Raw genomic sequence first — 18613 nt, 5'->3', positions numbered from 1 at the left:
CAGAAGGGATAGAGACTAATTTGAAGATAAAAGATTCGAAACGATTAATCACACCTTGTGGTATCTAAGACGAGTAGTGATGTGTGTGAACATTTGTGTGGTGTTGGAAAACATCACTGAACATAAAGTAGGGTAAAATAGACTTTACCTTCCCATAATTTAGCGATTTTTCACATAACCTTCATGTAGTTTCAAAAATATACATAACTCTCTCACGACTTGGACTAAAATATCAAAGTTACAAAAATGACTCTCTGTAACGGAACCCACAAAAATATCAAGAATACCCATATTTAAAAACTAAAATGGCCAAAAGCGACCAAAATATATAAACATAATATTCATGATATTTTAACTCCTTATGATTTTGTGTTTTACCACATAACCTCTTTATGGTTTAGTGCTTTAACACATAACTTCCTTATGGTTTTCAGAGTATATACATAACCCTCTTACGGTTAATAAATAACTTTCAACTTATATAAGGATACTTTTAACATTTTAAATGACTCCGTCAAGGAATGCAAATTTCCTCAATTTGACACTTTAGTTTAAACTATGAGGGGATTATTTATAATTTTGAAAATCATAGGAAAGTTATGTGAAAAAGCGGTAAACCATACGAGGGTAAAGTGTATTAGCATGTCTCTTAACAAATAAAAAGTAACTAGAAGCTAACTTTCACTATCGATCATTCTTGTGAAGAAAAAAACTTGACATTTGTTACCAAGTTTTTCTCTAAATCTTTTTGTATTTTAGAGGTGATTTGTTGTAATCCTATAACAAATACTTTGTGTATTAGGGGCAAATAACATGTTAAGGATAGTGTTAAACACACCTTAAAATCATCATTTTCATCTCTCACTTTTCTAGTGAAAATTATGTACTGTAAATTTCTACACTATATATAGACACACACACACATATACTCCTTTCGTTCCATTAAAATTGTCATATTTTTCTTTTTGATTTATCCCAAAATGTATATCATGTGCCTAAAATAACAAATGAATATTTCTTCTTATTCTAATTTTACCCTTCAAGCACTGCCTTTTAAATACGTGGGCTCAATACAAGTTTTCTCAAAGATGAGATATAGAGAGTTGTCACACACAATCTTTGAAGTCCGTGACTGGCACTGGTAATTGTTTGCTAGCGCATGCAGTACATAATAAGCAAACAGTTGGTGTGGCTTTAATTAAATGGTGGGCCTTGATACATGACTTGTTTGCAGAGGCAACTTAACCACACAACTTTAGGTAAAATTTAGGCAACTCAGTAGGAACAATTTAGGAAGTACAAACGGCCATCTCTTCTTTCTGTCTACCATTCAAAGAAACTTCAGTTCTCCAAAAGTGACAAACTTTTCGGGACCGAGCTCTAGTGTATATTTGTCTGTAATGGTTGATAGTGAAACTTTCTTTGTAAGTTATAATTGGTACAAAATTTTATAGTTTCGTTATGGTATGGTTATATTGAATTAACTGCAAGTTACCTTAATGGTGTGTAGAATTTTTCGTAATTGTAATCTTCTTCTACTCGATGTTGTAATTTTCAAGAAAATAAGAAAGTGGTCGTGTATTAAGTGTGTTGTATTATAAGTTCTCTTGTAATTTTGAAATGAATGTGTGAGTTGAAATCTTGACTGTACTAATTGCATCTTCTACTGTACCTTAAAGTTCACGTGTGTTCAAGCTTTTGGATGATTAAGATCATTAACTATTATCATCAGATTAGCACAATGTAAGGTTGAAAACAGATTGTATGAAAACTTCTTAATGCCATTAACCCGTTAACTTTGCTTCAATACGTAATGATTTGAAATTAGGGTAAAGAAATTCAGGAAGCCACTAGGCTGTTTTTTTATAAAGTTTTGGACGTTTTGGTCAATTGACTATTAAAAGCTTCATTTTTTTTTTTTTTTTGTAAGTGAGAGAGCTCAAATTCAGGATGTCTCGCTTACATTTCCTCCCCCTCTCCCGAACCACCCAACCTATCTCTTCCTCCAAAAGTTTCAAATAACTCACTAAAATTCTAACTGTGGAAAATAATGGCCAATCAGTAATGTTTCTTAATTCCATAAAGTTTATGTGCATTTGTATCCATACCTACGAGTATTTTATAGAAGAAAAAATTTTAAAACACCAAATAACTTTATTATGTTTTTTATTTTATGTTTCCTAATCAACACCTACTTTTACTCTATACACACCTGATGGCGAAATTTTTTTCAAAAAAAGTCTGAATATTTAGAATGCAAATCAAGGGATTTGATTCCTTGGCCTACATCCAAATAGAGTTTTAAAACTCTTTTAATGACCAACTACCTTAATTCACTGTTATATATGGTGATTTAGGGGTGGCAAACGGGTCGGGTTCGGGTTGGCGGGTTGGGTTGAGGCCTAAGTATAACAAAGAACCTGCTGACCCGAACCCGACCCGCCAACCCGAAACAGGTCAGGGTATCTGACACGAACCCGAAAATTTCGGGTTGGCGGGTCGACCCGAAATGACCCGAAACTTAATTTTAATTTATTAATTTATCACTGTAATTTCTAATAAAATCAATTTTTCACAAAATTAATTACATCATCAAGTAATAAAAATTTAAATAAATAATTTCAAACCAAATCTAAAATAAATTAAACACCATAAAAGTGTTTTATTCCAAACCAAATATAAAATAAATTAAAACAACATAAAAGTAAAAAATAACATAATATATTATTTGTCCAAATATAATAATTTTAACTTCACACAAGTTAAATAAATTCATTTAGGATTAAGTAATTAATGCCTTTGGAAAAAAAATGATTTAGTTTAGTTAGATAAAATAATTTTTATGTTTATTAAATTAGTTTTAATTCGTAAACGGGTCACATCGGGTCATATCAGGTCACCACGGGTTGACCCGAAATTGACCTGTTTTCTTTTCGGGTTCATCGGATTCGACCCGATTCTGACCCGAACTCCCAAAACCTCAACCCAAACCCATTAATTTCGTGTTAGGTTCGTGTCGTGTTTTCGGGTCGTGTCAAGAATTGCCACCCCTATGGTGATTGGTGGATTTATTTCCTTTGATATGTTTATTGATCATATGGGCAATAGTGTCCCCATACTCAACCCAATAAAAAAACTGACTGAGTAGAAAAATATTTATCGGTCAGATTGTATAGAATGGCTGATTTAGACAAAATAAGTAGTTGAGTGAATCATTCGAAAGTCCAATGGATTGAGTGGCCAAAAGTTTACCATCGTAATAGTTTGGTGACCAGCACACCTGAAGAGCAGGAGCAAACACCAAGCAGCCCTACATAGGGCAACTGAACAAGCATCAAAAGCAGTAAATTGGCAATACCTATTAGTAGACCATAATCAAAATTGCCTAATATTGATTATATGTTTACAGTCACATAACACTAGACTAGAAGTCCAAAACATACAATAACCCATTCAAAGCAGAATATGAAACTATAGTAACTCCACAAGGAGTTCTACTGATACCGGACAAATAAAACAGTATCTACAAAAAGTCATTCCTGACAAAATCTCTCCCCAACAACATAACGCTTGAAATTGTAAGCAAGCTACAGCTCACATCCAACCTACATGTACGTGTTTTGGGAAGAAAGAAAAGACTAGGCAGAGAGTTCCAACTTAACTTCTTTTGTCATACAATCAGAGCTGCACTTCTCTGTCATATATCCAGCTAAAGGGAATGCGGGGTCCTTGTTTGGCTCTCGCTTGAGCTCTCTCCTCTAGCTTTCTGATTCTAGCAGGCAACCCACAGACATAATCTTGAGCTTTGCGACCCTCAGCAGATAGTCCAGTCAGATCTCCCACTTTCCATCTGCCAACCAAAAACTCCAGTATATCTGCATAGTCCTTGGCTGTGTAAACACCAAGGCGTTGTGCAACAGCTGAGAAGTGCTCAAAAAGGTCATCATCGCGTCCATCATACATCAAATGAGCTGGCATAGAAATTTTTTTCCTCATCATGTCAGCAAATGCTAGCACAGTCCCATTAGGGTCAATCTCATATAGCTTCTCAACAATCTTGGTGTAGGCAGTTTCATGACGCTTTTCATCCGCTGCAATTGTACCACAGATCTGAGCCAACTTGATGTCCCCATGTTCCTTGGCTAGTCGGGCTGTGTTCCCATGGGAAATAAAAGTTGCCCTTTCTTGGAAGGATGTATAGATAAATCCAAGGTAAGGACTGTTTTCAGTCCGAGGATCCTGCAAAAGGTGATAGAAACATAAGATTTGAAGTTGAGGACCATATTAAATGCAAACGAGGAAAAGGAAATAAGAATTATTAATACCTCATAGAAATGTACTGATAAAACTCTTAAACAGTTCAATAAGTCAATAGGTCAAGCAATGTTCTCAGTTCCAACAGATGCAATGAATTGAGGACCATGTTTAAACAAAGTAACATCAAGTATAAGTCCAATTTCTACAACCCAATTAGAATGCTTTAAACATTTGACGATTTGAAAGATTATGTGGGTAATAGAAAAGGTACATTTTACTACCAAAAAATCAAGTATACAATTGCACAATCATAAAAGTACTTTTCTTGACAACATAAGGATCTAGAGATGGAAATTATATAACTAGGATTGCAAAAAGGAGAGTATTTGCTTCTTTTTTGTACATTTCTCCTTCTGTTAAATGTATAAAAGATGCTTCAGAACTGAAAATATATGTTCCAAGGAGAAATGAAGCTTGCAAAAGCTTTTCTATTTCAAAATTCATACACATTTCTTCTCGTAATTGGGAAAAAAGGTGGCAGGGAATGCTTGCAGGATTGAGAAACAAAGCAAGTACTGACACAGTTAATAAGATAGTATACCAAAAAATTAAACGGGGAGGTGCCTCACCATTCCTGACCCAATCAGATACTGAATTGTTTTCTCAATCTGTTTCATGTCTACTCGTCCAGACAAGTAGAGATACTTGTTAAGGAGGTCACCATGCCTGTTTTCTTCTGCAGTCCAAGCCCTGGTCCAAATTGCCCAAGAGGTTAGACTTGCACCTGTTTCATCACGAACGCCATCCAATGTATTAAGCATGGTCTGGTAAGTTGGAAGGGCTTCTTCTGTGATCATATCTCCAACTAAAACAACAAAGTAATCATCTGGAATTTCCTTTGCACGTTCCCTCAGTTCCTTGACTTGATCATGAAATCCGTCAGAAGCAGGATCTGGCAGGAAATCCTGTGGTTGCCAACATTTTTCCACAGGCTTCAAGTGAACCAATATATTTTCCTCAGCCCAGTTCTCCATAGCCTTAAAGATCTCAATTTTTTGAGGCGGCATAGAGTGCGTTACTTGTACATGAACTTCATGGGGAGGAGTGAAAGGCTTTTTGATGTTTTCAACCTCCCTACATATAGAACAAGAGATACAGATTACCAAAAATATTTTGTAAAAGAGAATTAGCGTGGAGATGCAATCATAACAAGGGAGATCTTTAAGCATTTATCATCCAGGATAGACTCACCCTAGATTCCTTAATTAGATGATAATCCAAATACATATCATTCAATCCTTAAACAGGGATGGTTAAATTAATATTGCTCTGCATGCAGTTGTTTCTAGATTGTCTTAGTGCTAATTGTAACCACACAGTCAAACAAATATGGCAAAAACACCAGTGTCAATGCTTGTAAGCACGCTAAAACTTAGTTTGTAATTACCAATTTCAAAAAAAAAAAAAGGGGATTAAGAAGCAATCCATTACTAGATGATTTCAGAGTAGGAAAACAATGTTGCCTCCAGAGGCTATAATGAAATGAAACCCAGCTTTCAAGAATCGAGTCCATCAGAATTCATCTTACTCCTTCCTCTGAGGACAACATAATTCAAACATATATTTTACCTCAACCAATCAATTATAATTCTGCTAAGACAATGACATTTTGAGCCTCTCATGGTATAGCTACATTTCCAGTGTTTCAATCTGTGTTGTTAAATGCAAACCTAGCAAGGAATTTGTAATAGATGTCAAAAAACTATATCAGATAGATGAGACAGTTTTTCATACAGAAGCCTTAGTAACCAGGATATCTTGCAGCATTAACCCAGCTTTTATACAGAAGAACAGAATAAGTAGACAAATTAGACATTATTGTTCTATTACCACTTTCGTCCACCATGAACCCAGACAGTAGCCCCAACCCTAAAAGGAAAAAGATACATGCAAGCTGCTTAATTACAAGGGACAGTTTTACCCTAGAGATGTGAAAAATGATAAAACCATCCCAGGAAGTGGCATATTAGTTGGTATAAAAAATGCAAAAAAAAAGCGGTCCAAAACATCAACTTAACATAATGATTTTGGAGGTCAATGGTTTATCGTAACAATTAAACTATGAATACTCTTAACAATATTTTACTATCTGATTTTCTATACAATTTTCAAAACAACAAAATTTGTCATACCTCAAAAATATGTTTTAGTGCCATCTCAACAATGTTATTATCATTTACTATTTTACAACAGTGACATCTAAAGATGGCTAACCCATAGCTCACAAAAGTCATGCAAGATAGTGACCACTGTTCCCAATCTTCCAAGTAAAATAACCGCATGCAACAAATACTTGTGGCCATATTGAAAATTCACTTCAGGTCTTGACTACCTTCAAACTGTGAGGTCCATAACTCGACCAAAGGATTGCCTTCTAGAACAGGGGATGTAGAACAACTACACAAACCTATACTTTTCCATGAAGATGAACATGAAAAGAAAAATGGTTATAGCGAATTAGCGATGCCATATTCTGTGAACTATCCATCTCTTCTCCTAGATGCTGATATTACTGACTCTGGAATATACTAACCAAAATTACTTGGATCTGCTATCTATATATTTGTACACTATCGCAAGTTGATCTATGCATCTTTTAACTGGAAGTCTACATCTATGATAGATAAATACAACATAAATATATAAATAAACATGTAACTTATGAACAGTATTCAGCACATTTGCACATGGAGATGATGACAAGCACATAAATTTGCTTCAAAATTCTTATGCATGTCACATTTCTATACTGCATTTTGCTATTTGTTATGGACGTGTGCTAACTAAGATTCAATTATAAAACATGAGACGTTATTTTGATTTATTAGGCATATTCAACTGTATCAAAGCAAAAGGAAAAAAACAATAGAATCACATTCTTATCGACTTTCTCTAATAGATGAAGTAAATTCAGAGAGATTTGACATGCAAGAACTCACAGCAGATTGCACACATATAAAAAGTGAATCCATGCGGGTAGCAAAGGTCAGGTGCAGGGGTATACAACATACTTGACTACAAAGAGGACAAGTAACAAGAAATTTCAAGGGTATTGCTTTTAGGACATAAAAACAGCATAATGAGTAGAAGAAACTGAAAACTTATATATCCTGGGGGCACCAGAATTACAAGACAGTGGTTCCACAAAACAATGTACGACAGGTCAACAAATGGCTAGCTGACTAAAAACGACCAAATACAAGAATATTTAGAAATTAAGAGAAAGAATGTAAATAAATACTTTTCTATATCACAACCTAGAAACAATTCAAGTCCAAGAGAAAGAACCTGTGACAAAAAATACAAGTGAAACGTGGTTCACCAACTAGAATCTATAAATTCCATATCAAGAATAACAATCCTATATCCTTAGATTAAAAACAGCTACATGCACTTTTATGAAATAACCATGATGATTGCAATAAAATCCCATCGAGAGTAGTTCCCTTAGCCATATTAAACCATTAACACATGCAGAAAACTACAAAAAATACTAACAATTAAATAAGCATGCAACAGAAACCCCATAAATGACAATGCAACTGGACTAAGTAGCGAAACAGAAAATGGTTTGGCTGATCTAGTTTATCTTGATGCATAAAGAACATGCACGGAAAGCTCATAGAACCATTCACAGAATATAGGTGGGAACAGAAAATGACACAGGACAAGTTTGCGGTCAACAACAGTGTCTGAGATAATAAGGAAAAAGGAGATTGATAATATTCAAATAGGAAGAATAAATTGGAAGAAAGCACATAGGAATGGAGGAGATGAATCAATTGTGAGTTGAGATTTTTCAAAGTCACATGTGTTTGATTGAATTTTACAGAAGAAAGAAAGATAAATTAAACCAGGCAATTCAGCCATATTGCCACACCGACAAAACAAGATAATTTTAGAGCTAAATCCCAACAATTTATAACAAACCACAAATGATCAATGTTCTAACAACCGCTTAACACCAGATGCATTGTACTATACTCAACATTTAAATTTTTGCATAAATGAGAAGGCTACTGAAGTCCCACATTGAAAGATCAGATAACTTTAAAGCTAAGTCCCAACAATTTTAAACAAACAATGGATGCTTACCACTCTAACGACCACTTACTTCCAGATGCATTGTACTACGTCAATATTTTAATTGACTCAGATAATAATGACTACAGAAGAATGCTACTGAATTCCCATATATGACAATGTGACTGAACTAATTAGCAACGTGATAAAGAGTTTGTCTGCTATCCCTCATCTGGACACGTAAAGAACATGCACAAAAGGGTAATCCAGCTGTTCGCAGATTTGAGATGGTGACAAAAAATGAGAAATGATACATAAAACAAGTTTGCACGGAACAAGAGATGTGTGAGATTATAAGGCAAAAAGGAGATTTAAATATTCAGAAAGGAAAATCAATTATAAACTGGGATTTTTTAAAATAGCGTATGTTTGATCTACTTTTACAGAAGAATGAAAGATATACTAAACCAGGCCATTTAACCATATAGCCAACCCAATAAACCATGACAGTTGTCAGAGCTGACTCACAGCAAATTAAAACAGACAAAAGATATCTAATGCCTAACAACCACTCAATACCAAATGGATTGTTTCATGGTCAGTATGTTAATCTTCCTAGATAACAATGACAAGAGAAGAATGCGACCGATATCCCATAAATGACAATGTAACAGATGTAATTGGCAAAGTGACAAAGAGTTGCCCAATCTCGCTGATCTTGACACGTAAAGAGCATGCACAAAAAGGTAATCCAGCTGTTCACAGATTATAAATGCAACAAAACCGACAGATGGCATGTGGCAATGTAAATGAGTGCTATCACACAAGACAAGTTCGCACTAAACAAGAGGTGTGTGGCATGATAACTTAAATGAGGAAAATTAACATTATTCAGATAGAAAGATTAATTGGAAGGAAGGAGATAGGAATTGAGTAGATGAATTACCGTGAACCAGAAGATTTTATAACATGTTTGACCTTCTTTTACAGAAGAAAAGAAGATATGAACTGAACCAGGCCATTTAACCATATTGCCAAACCAACGAAACCAGACAACTTTCAGGGCTAAGTCCAAATAAATTAAAACAATCAGAGAAGTCTAATGCTCTTACAACCACTTAATACTAAATGCATTGTATTAAACCAATATTTTAGTTGTCCACACCATAAGATAGTGGACAATGACAAGAAGCAATAAGCACACAGAAATCACAAAACCATTTGACCATTTCAAAGTGTTAAAAACAGAAGCATTAGTACATTAGTTGCCATTGTTAAAAAAAAATAAAGAGAAAATTTGCACAACTTATGAGATGAAAATTGAGTAAGTAAAAGTGACAAGACACCATAACCAGTTTGATCAATGGAATTTTCAAGGACAAAATGACCTACATGTCCTGAATTAAACCATAAACTGATGGATTTCGGTTACAAATACATTGAAAAGACTTAGAAAGCAGAAAATTAGATTTACAGAAACTAGTAAAATGATGAACTAATAAAAATAACACCTTCCAAGATATATATTCACAGAAACATTTCGGTTTTTGCCAAAAAAAAATTTTTAATTACTTGAACAGACCCAAAAAATAAATAAATCTCGGCATCACAAGATCATAAAAACCTACAAGAAGTTAAAACAATCGGACACAAAATTAGAGCAAAGCAGCAAAAACCCAACAACAACATAAAATTTTGCAAAGATCCAAACTTTCATTAGAAAAATGCATAAAGAATAAAAGGGTCACCCTAATATTCATTTTTAATACAAAAAACACATTCCATTAAAGGAAAACAAAAAAGGGAAAAACTTTTACTTTGTTCCAGAACGAAGAGTTGAAGCCATGATGAATTTGGGAGATCTGAGGCTGGCCATTGGCGGAAGACCAAAAGAGGGGAACTTCTGGGATTGAAAGTTGATAGCATTCAACTGCAAAGCCATTTTCTTTTTCTTTTTCTTCTTTTAGGCTGCTTATTTGAGTATTCTTTCTTCTTCCTTTGGTGTTTTAGCTCTGTTTTCTTTCACCTCCACAGAACTTGAAAGACGAGAGGCGGAGAGAAAACGTAAAAGCATATAATATAAAAGAGAGAGGAGAGAAGTGGAAAGTTGTGGGACACGGAAGCCAGTTGGAACCTGGGAGGTTTGCTGTTTACCAGCGTTGTACGAAATTATGCAAAATTGTCTTTTACGAAATTTCATTATTGTCCTTGTAGATTTCTATATTTATACAAATCAAATCAATAATTTTATGGGAAACTTACAAGAACCTCACCTGAGGTTTATGACAATTGCATTGATTTGTCATGTAACTTTGATAATTACATTTGCATCTAAACGAGTTTTCTTTTCTTTTTTCTTTTTTGCATCTAATTGAGTTGAAAAGGTGTGAGGCAATTAAATAGAAGAACAATGGAGAAGCAATTGGAGACTGGCGGTTTTAGCAACGCAAGTGCGCTATGATGTTTGTACAAAATTGTCTGTTGAATGAAATTAAAGAAATTGCCCTTCTAGAGATTTATACAATACTAGGTATTTACGCAAAACTTGCATTTTTATGAAATTTTATTATCGCCTTTCTGTAGATTTGTGCACAAATCTAACAAGTTCAGAAACCTTTCTCGAGATTACATACAATTGCCAAAGTCATTTTTAATAGTTACACATGGAGCCCTTAATTGTGTCAAAAAAAGTGGTTAGGATTAGGGCAACCAAATGTCTAGAGCAAACAAGAGAAAGGAACAGGAATTGACTGCTTGGTTGGGTGAAAGGGCTAGATGGTGGGAAAGAAGGGATTTTGTAGAGTACAGTCCAGGGAAGCTTAATTAGTTATTTATTTCTTCTTTTTAAGGCACCATTTTTCTGTAGTTATTACATGAAGATTATTATCATCGTTTTACTTTAATAAGGGATGTGAGTGAATTATTGAAACTTTTGAGGACTAAGTGTAATTGTCAAGAACTGTGGAAGAGATTTCTATAATTATTCCCTTTTTAGTGTTCAAAGTGGGCAACTGCTTACTTCTAAATGGTATCTGGATTAATTATTATTGTTGTTGTTTAACAACTAAGTAATCAACGCAGTTGCTATCCTGCCCCAAACTGCTTATAGGAAATTCAATTTGACCGTCCAAGAAGGTTAAATATGAAAGAGTCAAACCTCTTGTTTTTAGTGCAAACACCATAGTAGCACAATTACATATTCTTGGAATTTCTAGATAAGTCAGCTGGATTACTAAATTACTATTAAAGTAGTGGGAATCTAATGAAGAAAATTTTTTTAGGAATTAGTAGTGAATTATAATGGTTTAATATTATTGATCCTATACCTGAATAAATTTGCAATCTTTTCATTTTGCTTTATGAACTTCCTTGCCATGGATTGGCTATTGAGTTCTTCCTGGATCTTGGGCTAAATGTTTTAATCCCTTTTTTCATTGGAAAATAATGTCTAAATAATTAATGAGTACTCCGGGGTGGAAACATCTTATGATTATTAGGGTAGGCAATTGCTCCCTCCCTCAACTTTAAGAATTTGGTTAGTTAAATTATCAATTTTGGTAATTTGCCTCACATTTATATCCTACGAGTTTTCTAAAACTCTTTTTAACTTTTATGTTGCCCCCCTTAAATTATCTCGAAATCCCTTCATTCTTTACATTTCAACATAGAAAAATAAAATTTTTACCCCTATCAAATTGAAAATTTAACATCACCATGGGAATAGACAATGAATTTGAAAACATTTTAAGTTAATTTTAGTGACAACTAAAAAAACCAAATAAACTATAATTAAAACTACAAGTCATTTTGTTTGGATCTGTTATTGACTGTATATGGCAAAGTATTTGAAGGGAAAAAAAAACCAAGTTTATTTTATTAATATGTTTAATTTATTAAATTAAAGCTTTTAGTCGGTTGTCCACTTCTCAGTTTCCTTAAGTTTTAATTACCCAATCAAGTCCTTGCCGTATTTGGTTCTTTAGTCAGTTTCCTTTTGTCATGCTTAAGTCGTTTAGGCAATGTCAAGTCCAAGTCCATATTAGTTTCAGTGTGTGAGACGGTTCAAAAGTTAAGAAGTCCAAATTGGTTTCATTTCCTAAGTCTTGTGATTAGTCTATATAATACCGTTTCCGGAAAAAAAAAAAAAGAAAAAGATTGGCCCATATAAACTACTGGTACAGCTACTACATTGTTTCTTGAAAAGAGAGTTGAATAAGTTGAGTCTTAAGGATTAGTTTGAGAGAAACCTCATAGTTGAGTTGTGAGTTGTCGTGAGCTAAAAGTTAGACTTAATATTGTTATTGTTGAGTTTTGGATTAATAAATAATTGAGTTTTTGTTATGTGTCAATTCTCCTCCTCTTCCCACATATTTTAATATATGTTAAAATTGCTTCTGCTATGCGCGTATTTTTTGCTGACAGTATTTGCTCTTGACCTTTTGGTCATGGTTTTTTGCAATGTATGTAATGCTTTTAATCCCTTCTTGGATTAGTGTAGATAATAACCACAACGTTTAAGAATAAATAATCCACCAGTGCAATATTAGAGAAACACATACTCCCTCCGTCCCACTTTGATAGTCCTGTATTCCTTTTTCATCTGTCCCAAATTGTAGCCTACTTTCCAATTGAAGAATGCAGTTGTATTTTAATTTTTCTAAAATACCCTTATTCAATGTAAGCAGTTGTTACTATAAACCTACCCCATTTTATGAGAATTGATTCTTTTTTTACCATCAATTCAAGTTCTCATAAAGCTGTACACCATATTTAATGTGAGGGTATTTTAGAAAAAAAGCAATCTAAATTTACTTTTCCAACAAAGTTAACTACTTTTTCTTAAACTGTGTAAAAAAAGAAACAGGACTATCAAAGTGGGACGGATGGAGTACTTTATAGTAGTGTTTCAACTTTCAAGCTTTGCTATATACAGCCACAAAATTCTGACTGACCATGGTCAGATATAGCTGGGTACCTTACAACACTCAGCCACAAACTAATTACACCTTCTTATTATGATTAGCAATACCTGCGAGTAAATTGCTCGAAAGAAGTATTGAGGAATTCAAGTAAATTTTCCCTAAAAGATTGTCTTCTATTTCTTTTATTTTTTTTTAAAAAAAACTCCCCCTTCTTGAGAAAATGTTTTTAGATTAGAGTTATGCACAATTAAGTACTTGTCGGTAATGCCTCTTTTTAAGTTCCTCATGGTTAGGATCAGAGAAGCTCTAATTGAGAAAATATGAAACTAGTTGAATAATGGATTTGTTTGCAGTTATCTTTCTTTCTCTTCTTTCCTTAATAATTCGAGGGCTTTGTTTGCACCCTGATGCAACAAATTTGGTACGAAATCACATAAATAATTTGCATACAATTTCTGAAGTTAACAGTCAAGCAATCAATACTTTTCTCTCAACTGAAAGTGTAGCCAGCAATAACTGATATCTATTAACTGCATTACCCCATTCCACCTCAACAGTCAACACCTCATAAGTACAATTTTGTTTCCAAAATATACTTGAATTTGAATGGAATTTCGGGTTCAGTTTGTTGAAATCCTGGTACAACGACTGATGGGAAAAAGCTATTTGTTCTTTTTCTCATTAAATTCCTAGTGCCACTGTGCCACTGCCAAATCAGCCACAGGTAGGCTGCTCCACTATGGGGATTTTGTCCAACGTCATTTTTTCCAATGACCTAATTTTATTTTATAATAAATATCGTTTTCTTTAATCCATGTACTTCTGTAGTTTCCTACAAAAAGTATCACATTTATGTAATATTACTTGGGTTTACCACTTTTTTAGGTATTTATGTCTTCTCTCCTTACCTTAAAATATTAAAAATTTTGAAAAGTACTGATGTATTTTATACTATTTGCCCTCACAAAAATTTTTAAAAAATTTTATGTCGATTCAAAAGTTTATATGTACATGTATTTCGCCCCCTCCAATTAAAATTTCTGATTCCATCTCGGCTAATTCCTTAAAGTATTATCCAAAAAATAAAAAATTGCACAAATGCTACTTTGACAAGATTATGTTGTAAATATATGCTTGTCATGCTGACTGAGCATGACAGATAATTTTTTTAAAAAAAAACTTAAAACACTGTCGTGCTTATTATGCATGACAACAATTAAAATATGTAGTGTTACCATGCTGACTCAGCGCGACTACAAATGCTCTCTCTTGTATGTAGTATTTCTTTGTCATGGGACCATGTTAGCTAGGCTGAAAGGCGACTATTTGATAAGGGGGTGGGGTAGGAATAATCCAACCTAAATGGGTTGTTGGACATGGACATTTCCATGGAATGTACTCTGTATTGGCAATTTGGCATGAATTGACTTTGGATGGGAACAAGGGAAAGGTCTATTTATAAATGGTGCTTAGGAGGATATACATTTGAATTTGCCTTGTCTTCCTTCCCTTCATGTATCCTTGTTGACAAATGAAACAGAAATTCACAAGGAAGTAAGGAGAAAACAATTGTTAAAAAAAATTATTGGACATTATAATTGGACAGTTATAATTAGACATTAATTATTAAAGTCTTATAAATAATATCCATAAATATTGAAAATAAATACGATTGATTAATCCACATCTATAGCATGATCCTATTTGTCTTTATAGATATTGAGTTGATATTAAGTCCCCACTAACAAGTGACCTAACATATCACCCAACAAAGCAGCACTTCATATTTAAAAAAAAAAAAAAAACCAAATAGTTATCGTGCACAATTAGAACGGTAGCACTTTAATTTTTTTTTTTTAAAAAAAAATTGTTTGCCTGCTGTGCACAATCAACACGAAGCATATATTTAGAGCATGGCCTTGGCCTTGTCATAGCAACATTTGTGCAATTTTTTATTTTTTGGACAATATTTTAAAGAATTAGCCATCCATCCCTATCAAAGATATTATACTCCCTCCCTTTTTTTATAACTGACGTTTAAGAAATTTGCTCTTAAGTACTTTTATCTGTCGTTTTACTATCCTCATGCAGCATTAATTATTTTTTCACAATTTTACCCTTTTATCTCTCTTTTCCAATACAGGGTTCTTAATTACTACTCCTAGTTAGTTTGCATTGCTTTTGGCCTAGTAAAACAGCACCATTTAGTACTCTAGTGAGAGAAAACATGGGTGAATTGGACAATTAATGAGGGTACAAAAGGAAAGTAGTGTATAGATTTAAACAATGAAAAACTTTTCTTAATTGGTGTGCAAAACCTTAAACGTCAGTTATAAAAAAAGGGAGGGAGTAGTAAACAACAGGAGATGCAGGCAAAGACGGTCGTTCTTCAGTCACCAAGAAAAATGCCAACGGAAGGTGCCCAAGCCGTAGGGGAGAGAGCGGCATCATTCCCCGCAGGCAGAAAACACCGACTGGTTAGGACTTTCTTGACGGATATTCCACATCGCTCCATTGATTCCTTGCGCGGATTCCATTCTTAATTTCAGTGACAAGTCAGACAACGACCTTGTATAAGTCCCATTCTTCAAGAAAAATTGAAGAGTAATCATGGTCTAAAAATCCATGACTTCAACGTGTCACACAGAATTTCTTGCATCACCACTATGTGGAGGGGACCAATTCAATTTTTCAAAAATTAAAGAAAAGCTTTGAAACTATTAAAAATATTTATGTTTTTTTATCATAATCGTACCCTCTCAATTTTGAAAAGGACAAGTTTCCCTTTACATTACCCCCTTATATTATGAGAAATTCTCATTTCCTTCACATTATCTTCCTAAACAACCAATTTTTGAAACGTCTCTCCTATAATAGAAATGTTTTAAAGCTATTAAAACACCAAATTGTTTACTACTTGAATAAGAAATAAGTTCAATAATTTCACGGCACAAAAAAAAATTCATAACAAAAATAATATCTTTAATTAAATTTCTCTTTACATAATAATGACATCATTTTCAACGTATAACATTACCTGTACTGTCCATACTTCTTATCTCCGCCACTGATTACCATGTATAACTCAGCGTTACTTGTTTTTGTCAGCTCATTGCAGGAAGCAGAGTACAACATAAACGATTTACAATTGGACTCATAAATTAAGTCTATGTAAGCATTTTTCCTTGTTCAAAACCTCGTCAAAGTTTTGGCCAAAAAAAAAAAAAAAAGCCTATAACACAAACAAATGCTAAATTTGAAAGGGTGCTCATAAACGATGACAGTGCATTGTACTGAGAGTCTGAGACTGAACAACTTCTATACAATTTCTTGTGCCGTGTTGTACTGAGAGTAAGATTTGCTGTCCCATTATAAGTATGGTAGCTTCTACGGTGGAAAGTGGGATGATGATTCCACCGCAGGCAGGAAGACTATTAGAAGTACCACTCAACATGAGCATCTTTGTAGTCCGGTAGTGATTTGTTCTATCCTATCGACCTTCCATAAGTCCAGTTAGGTCTTTTCTTAGATAGAGTAGGAATAGAAGTAGGATTGACGATTGAAAAAAAAAAAAAAACATGAGCATCTTTGTCTTTGTGTTTGGGTCCAATTGAGAGAAGGTAACTGGTAAAGGCAATCATTGTCGGAAGGATTGAACAGCAAATACCGATGTAAATTGAACTAACTCCAATGACAAAACCGGGTAGAAGATAGATATGGCAAAATGCAAAGTTTATGCTAGTAGTATGGTTAGCTTGACATACCATGTTTTCATGGTGAAGGGAATGTGGAAATACCGACGCAATTAATGACTTTTTTGCTTCATGAAATACTCCTCATTTCATTTTTTGTTTTTCTGAGACTATGTGATCTGTATACAAATGTCATGCCACAATAGGATAAAATCCCATAATATATATATGTGTGTGTAGATTCCAAGAAGGACATCACCAATTCAATTGAGTATGCCCTTGATTAATATTAAATGGCACTCCTTGATTCAATAATTCTTAGTTTAGATTTAATTGAATGTTGTCCATTATTATTTGTTAAGACTTCATTCTCATGTGACGAGAATATGAGTGATGGAAGTCCTTGATACAAATAATATTAAATAGTTCCTTGTGACAGGATTATTAACTGGGCAAGATTAATCTGGAAGATTAGTCTCATATGCATTTTCTATGATTAATATGAGATATGAATGATAATAGAATGGCGAGTCTAATGCCACTAAGTATGTGATACTAGAATAAATATGAGAGGCACTTGTGTGACAAGTTGGGTTGAACACTGATTTAGTTAAATAATGAATCATTAGGTTAATAATGTCAATGATTTATCATTGATTGCGAGACTGCATGTGATCCTTAAACCTGAGATGATACGGTTGGCTCATTCATAGGTGGTTAGAGTCTATCAATGCAAAAAGCACTTGTTCTAATCACAGATGAGTGTTGGCAATTAGTGTCTCTAATTAGTTGTGTATGGAGTCAAGTATTCATGCAAAATGGGATCTGTTATTTCATAATAATTGGATGGATATCTTATAAAATCTATCAATCTTGACTAAAGAAGTTCTTGGCTCAGACGAGTTGATTCATGTAGATGATCAATTCTACAGTCAAGTGATTTGATGGATTAAGTAATATGATCGAGTATTTGGGTTTGACATTATTCCTAAACTAGACTCAATTGGGATATAGTTAAAGAAGGATTATGATGCAGAGTAATTACAATCATGGTTCATGTAAAAGGATTCCAAACTTTCATCAATAGTTGGGGGTAATGATATGCTGCTAGGCAGCACTCATGATCTATGGAGACTTGAGATATATTTGGGGAGTGTTCTCAAGTGTTAGAAATGTTCTAATTAATGTTAAATAGGTTTAACATTAATTTCATTGCCAATTGGGTAATGAACCTAGATAGTCACACACAAAAGGGTTTGAACTAGTAGATAAATTAATTAGTATGGGTTTCTTCTATACTTAAAACTCCAATATTCTATCATCTATTAGTTTGAATCTGCGTGGACAAACTACAGGCCTAACGTGTGGGAGGCTAATTGTTGTGATTTAAACGTCTACATCAAGCATTGAATATCCGTCTAAACAAGTAAGTAGTTTTTTGTTTTTGAAATATCAAGGCCTAAATCAATTGTAATTTTGAGCAAGATCAATACCTTTAAATGTTTGATTATTCTGCTGCATTCTTATATTTTCTAATAGTATCCACATAATTTGATTTTGCTCAATTTTTCCACCATTTACTTTCTTAAATCTCATTTCCTACACAATAATTTACTCTTTTTATTTGTTTTCCAGCAGTGAAAGGACAACGAAAAAATT

The 18613-nt window shown here is 33.7% G+C and overlaps 1 protein-coding gene across 1 annotated transcript; it reads right to left on the bottom strand.

The window, feature by feature from the left end:
• Positions 1-3365: 3365 nt before the first annotated feature.
• On the bottom strand, positions 3366-10470 carry LOC113736887 (stearoyl-[acyl-carrier-protein] 9-desaturase, chloroplastic). Its single transcript, XM_027264083.2, has 3 exons — positions 10158-10470; positions 4887-5391; positions 3366-4239 (listed from the first exon to the last, which is right to left on the bottom strand). Exons 1-3 carry the CDS (start codon positions 10280-10282, stop codon positions 3679-3681), a joined length of 1191 nt encoding a protein of 396 aa, XP_027119884.1. The 5' UTR covers positions 10283-10470; the 3' UTR covers positions 3366-3678.
• Positions 10471-18613: the final 8143 nt, after the last annotated feature.

Source organism: Coffea arabica, chromosome 3e (assembly GCF_036785885.1).
Source record: "Coffea arabica cultivar ET-39 chromosome 3e, Coffea Arabica ET-39 HiFi, whole genome shotgun sequence".
Taxonomy (NCBI): Eukaryota; Viridiplantae; Streptophyta; class Magnoliopsida; order Gentianales; family Rubiaceae; genus Coffea; species Coffea arabica.
The sequence above is the reverse complement of the archived record's forward strand: the minus strand, read 5'-3'. Positions and strand labels throughout refer to the sequence as shown.

Excerpts from the sequence above, each read along its gene's own strand:
- LOC113736887 (XM_027264083.2), bottom strand. The coding sequence starts at position 10,282 with ATGGCTTTGCAGTTGAATGCTATCAACTTTCAATCCCAGAAGTTCCCC. Across the intron at positions 5,392-10,157 it reads ACTCTTCGTTCTGGAACAAA|GGAGGTTGAAAACATCAAAA; the intron begins GTAAAAGTTTTT and ends TTCTATATGTAG. Across the intron at positions 4,240-4,886 it reads ATCTGATTGGGTCAGGAATG|GATCCTCGGACTGAAAACAG; the intron begins GTGAGGCACCTC and ends CACCTTTTGCAG.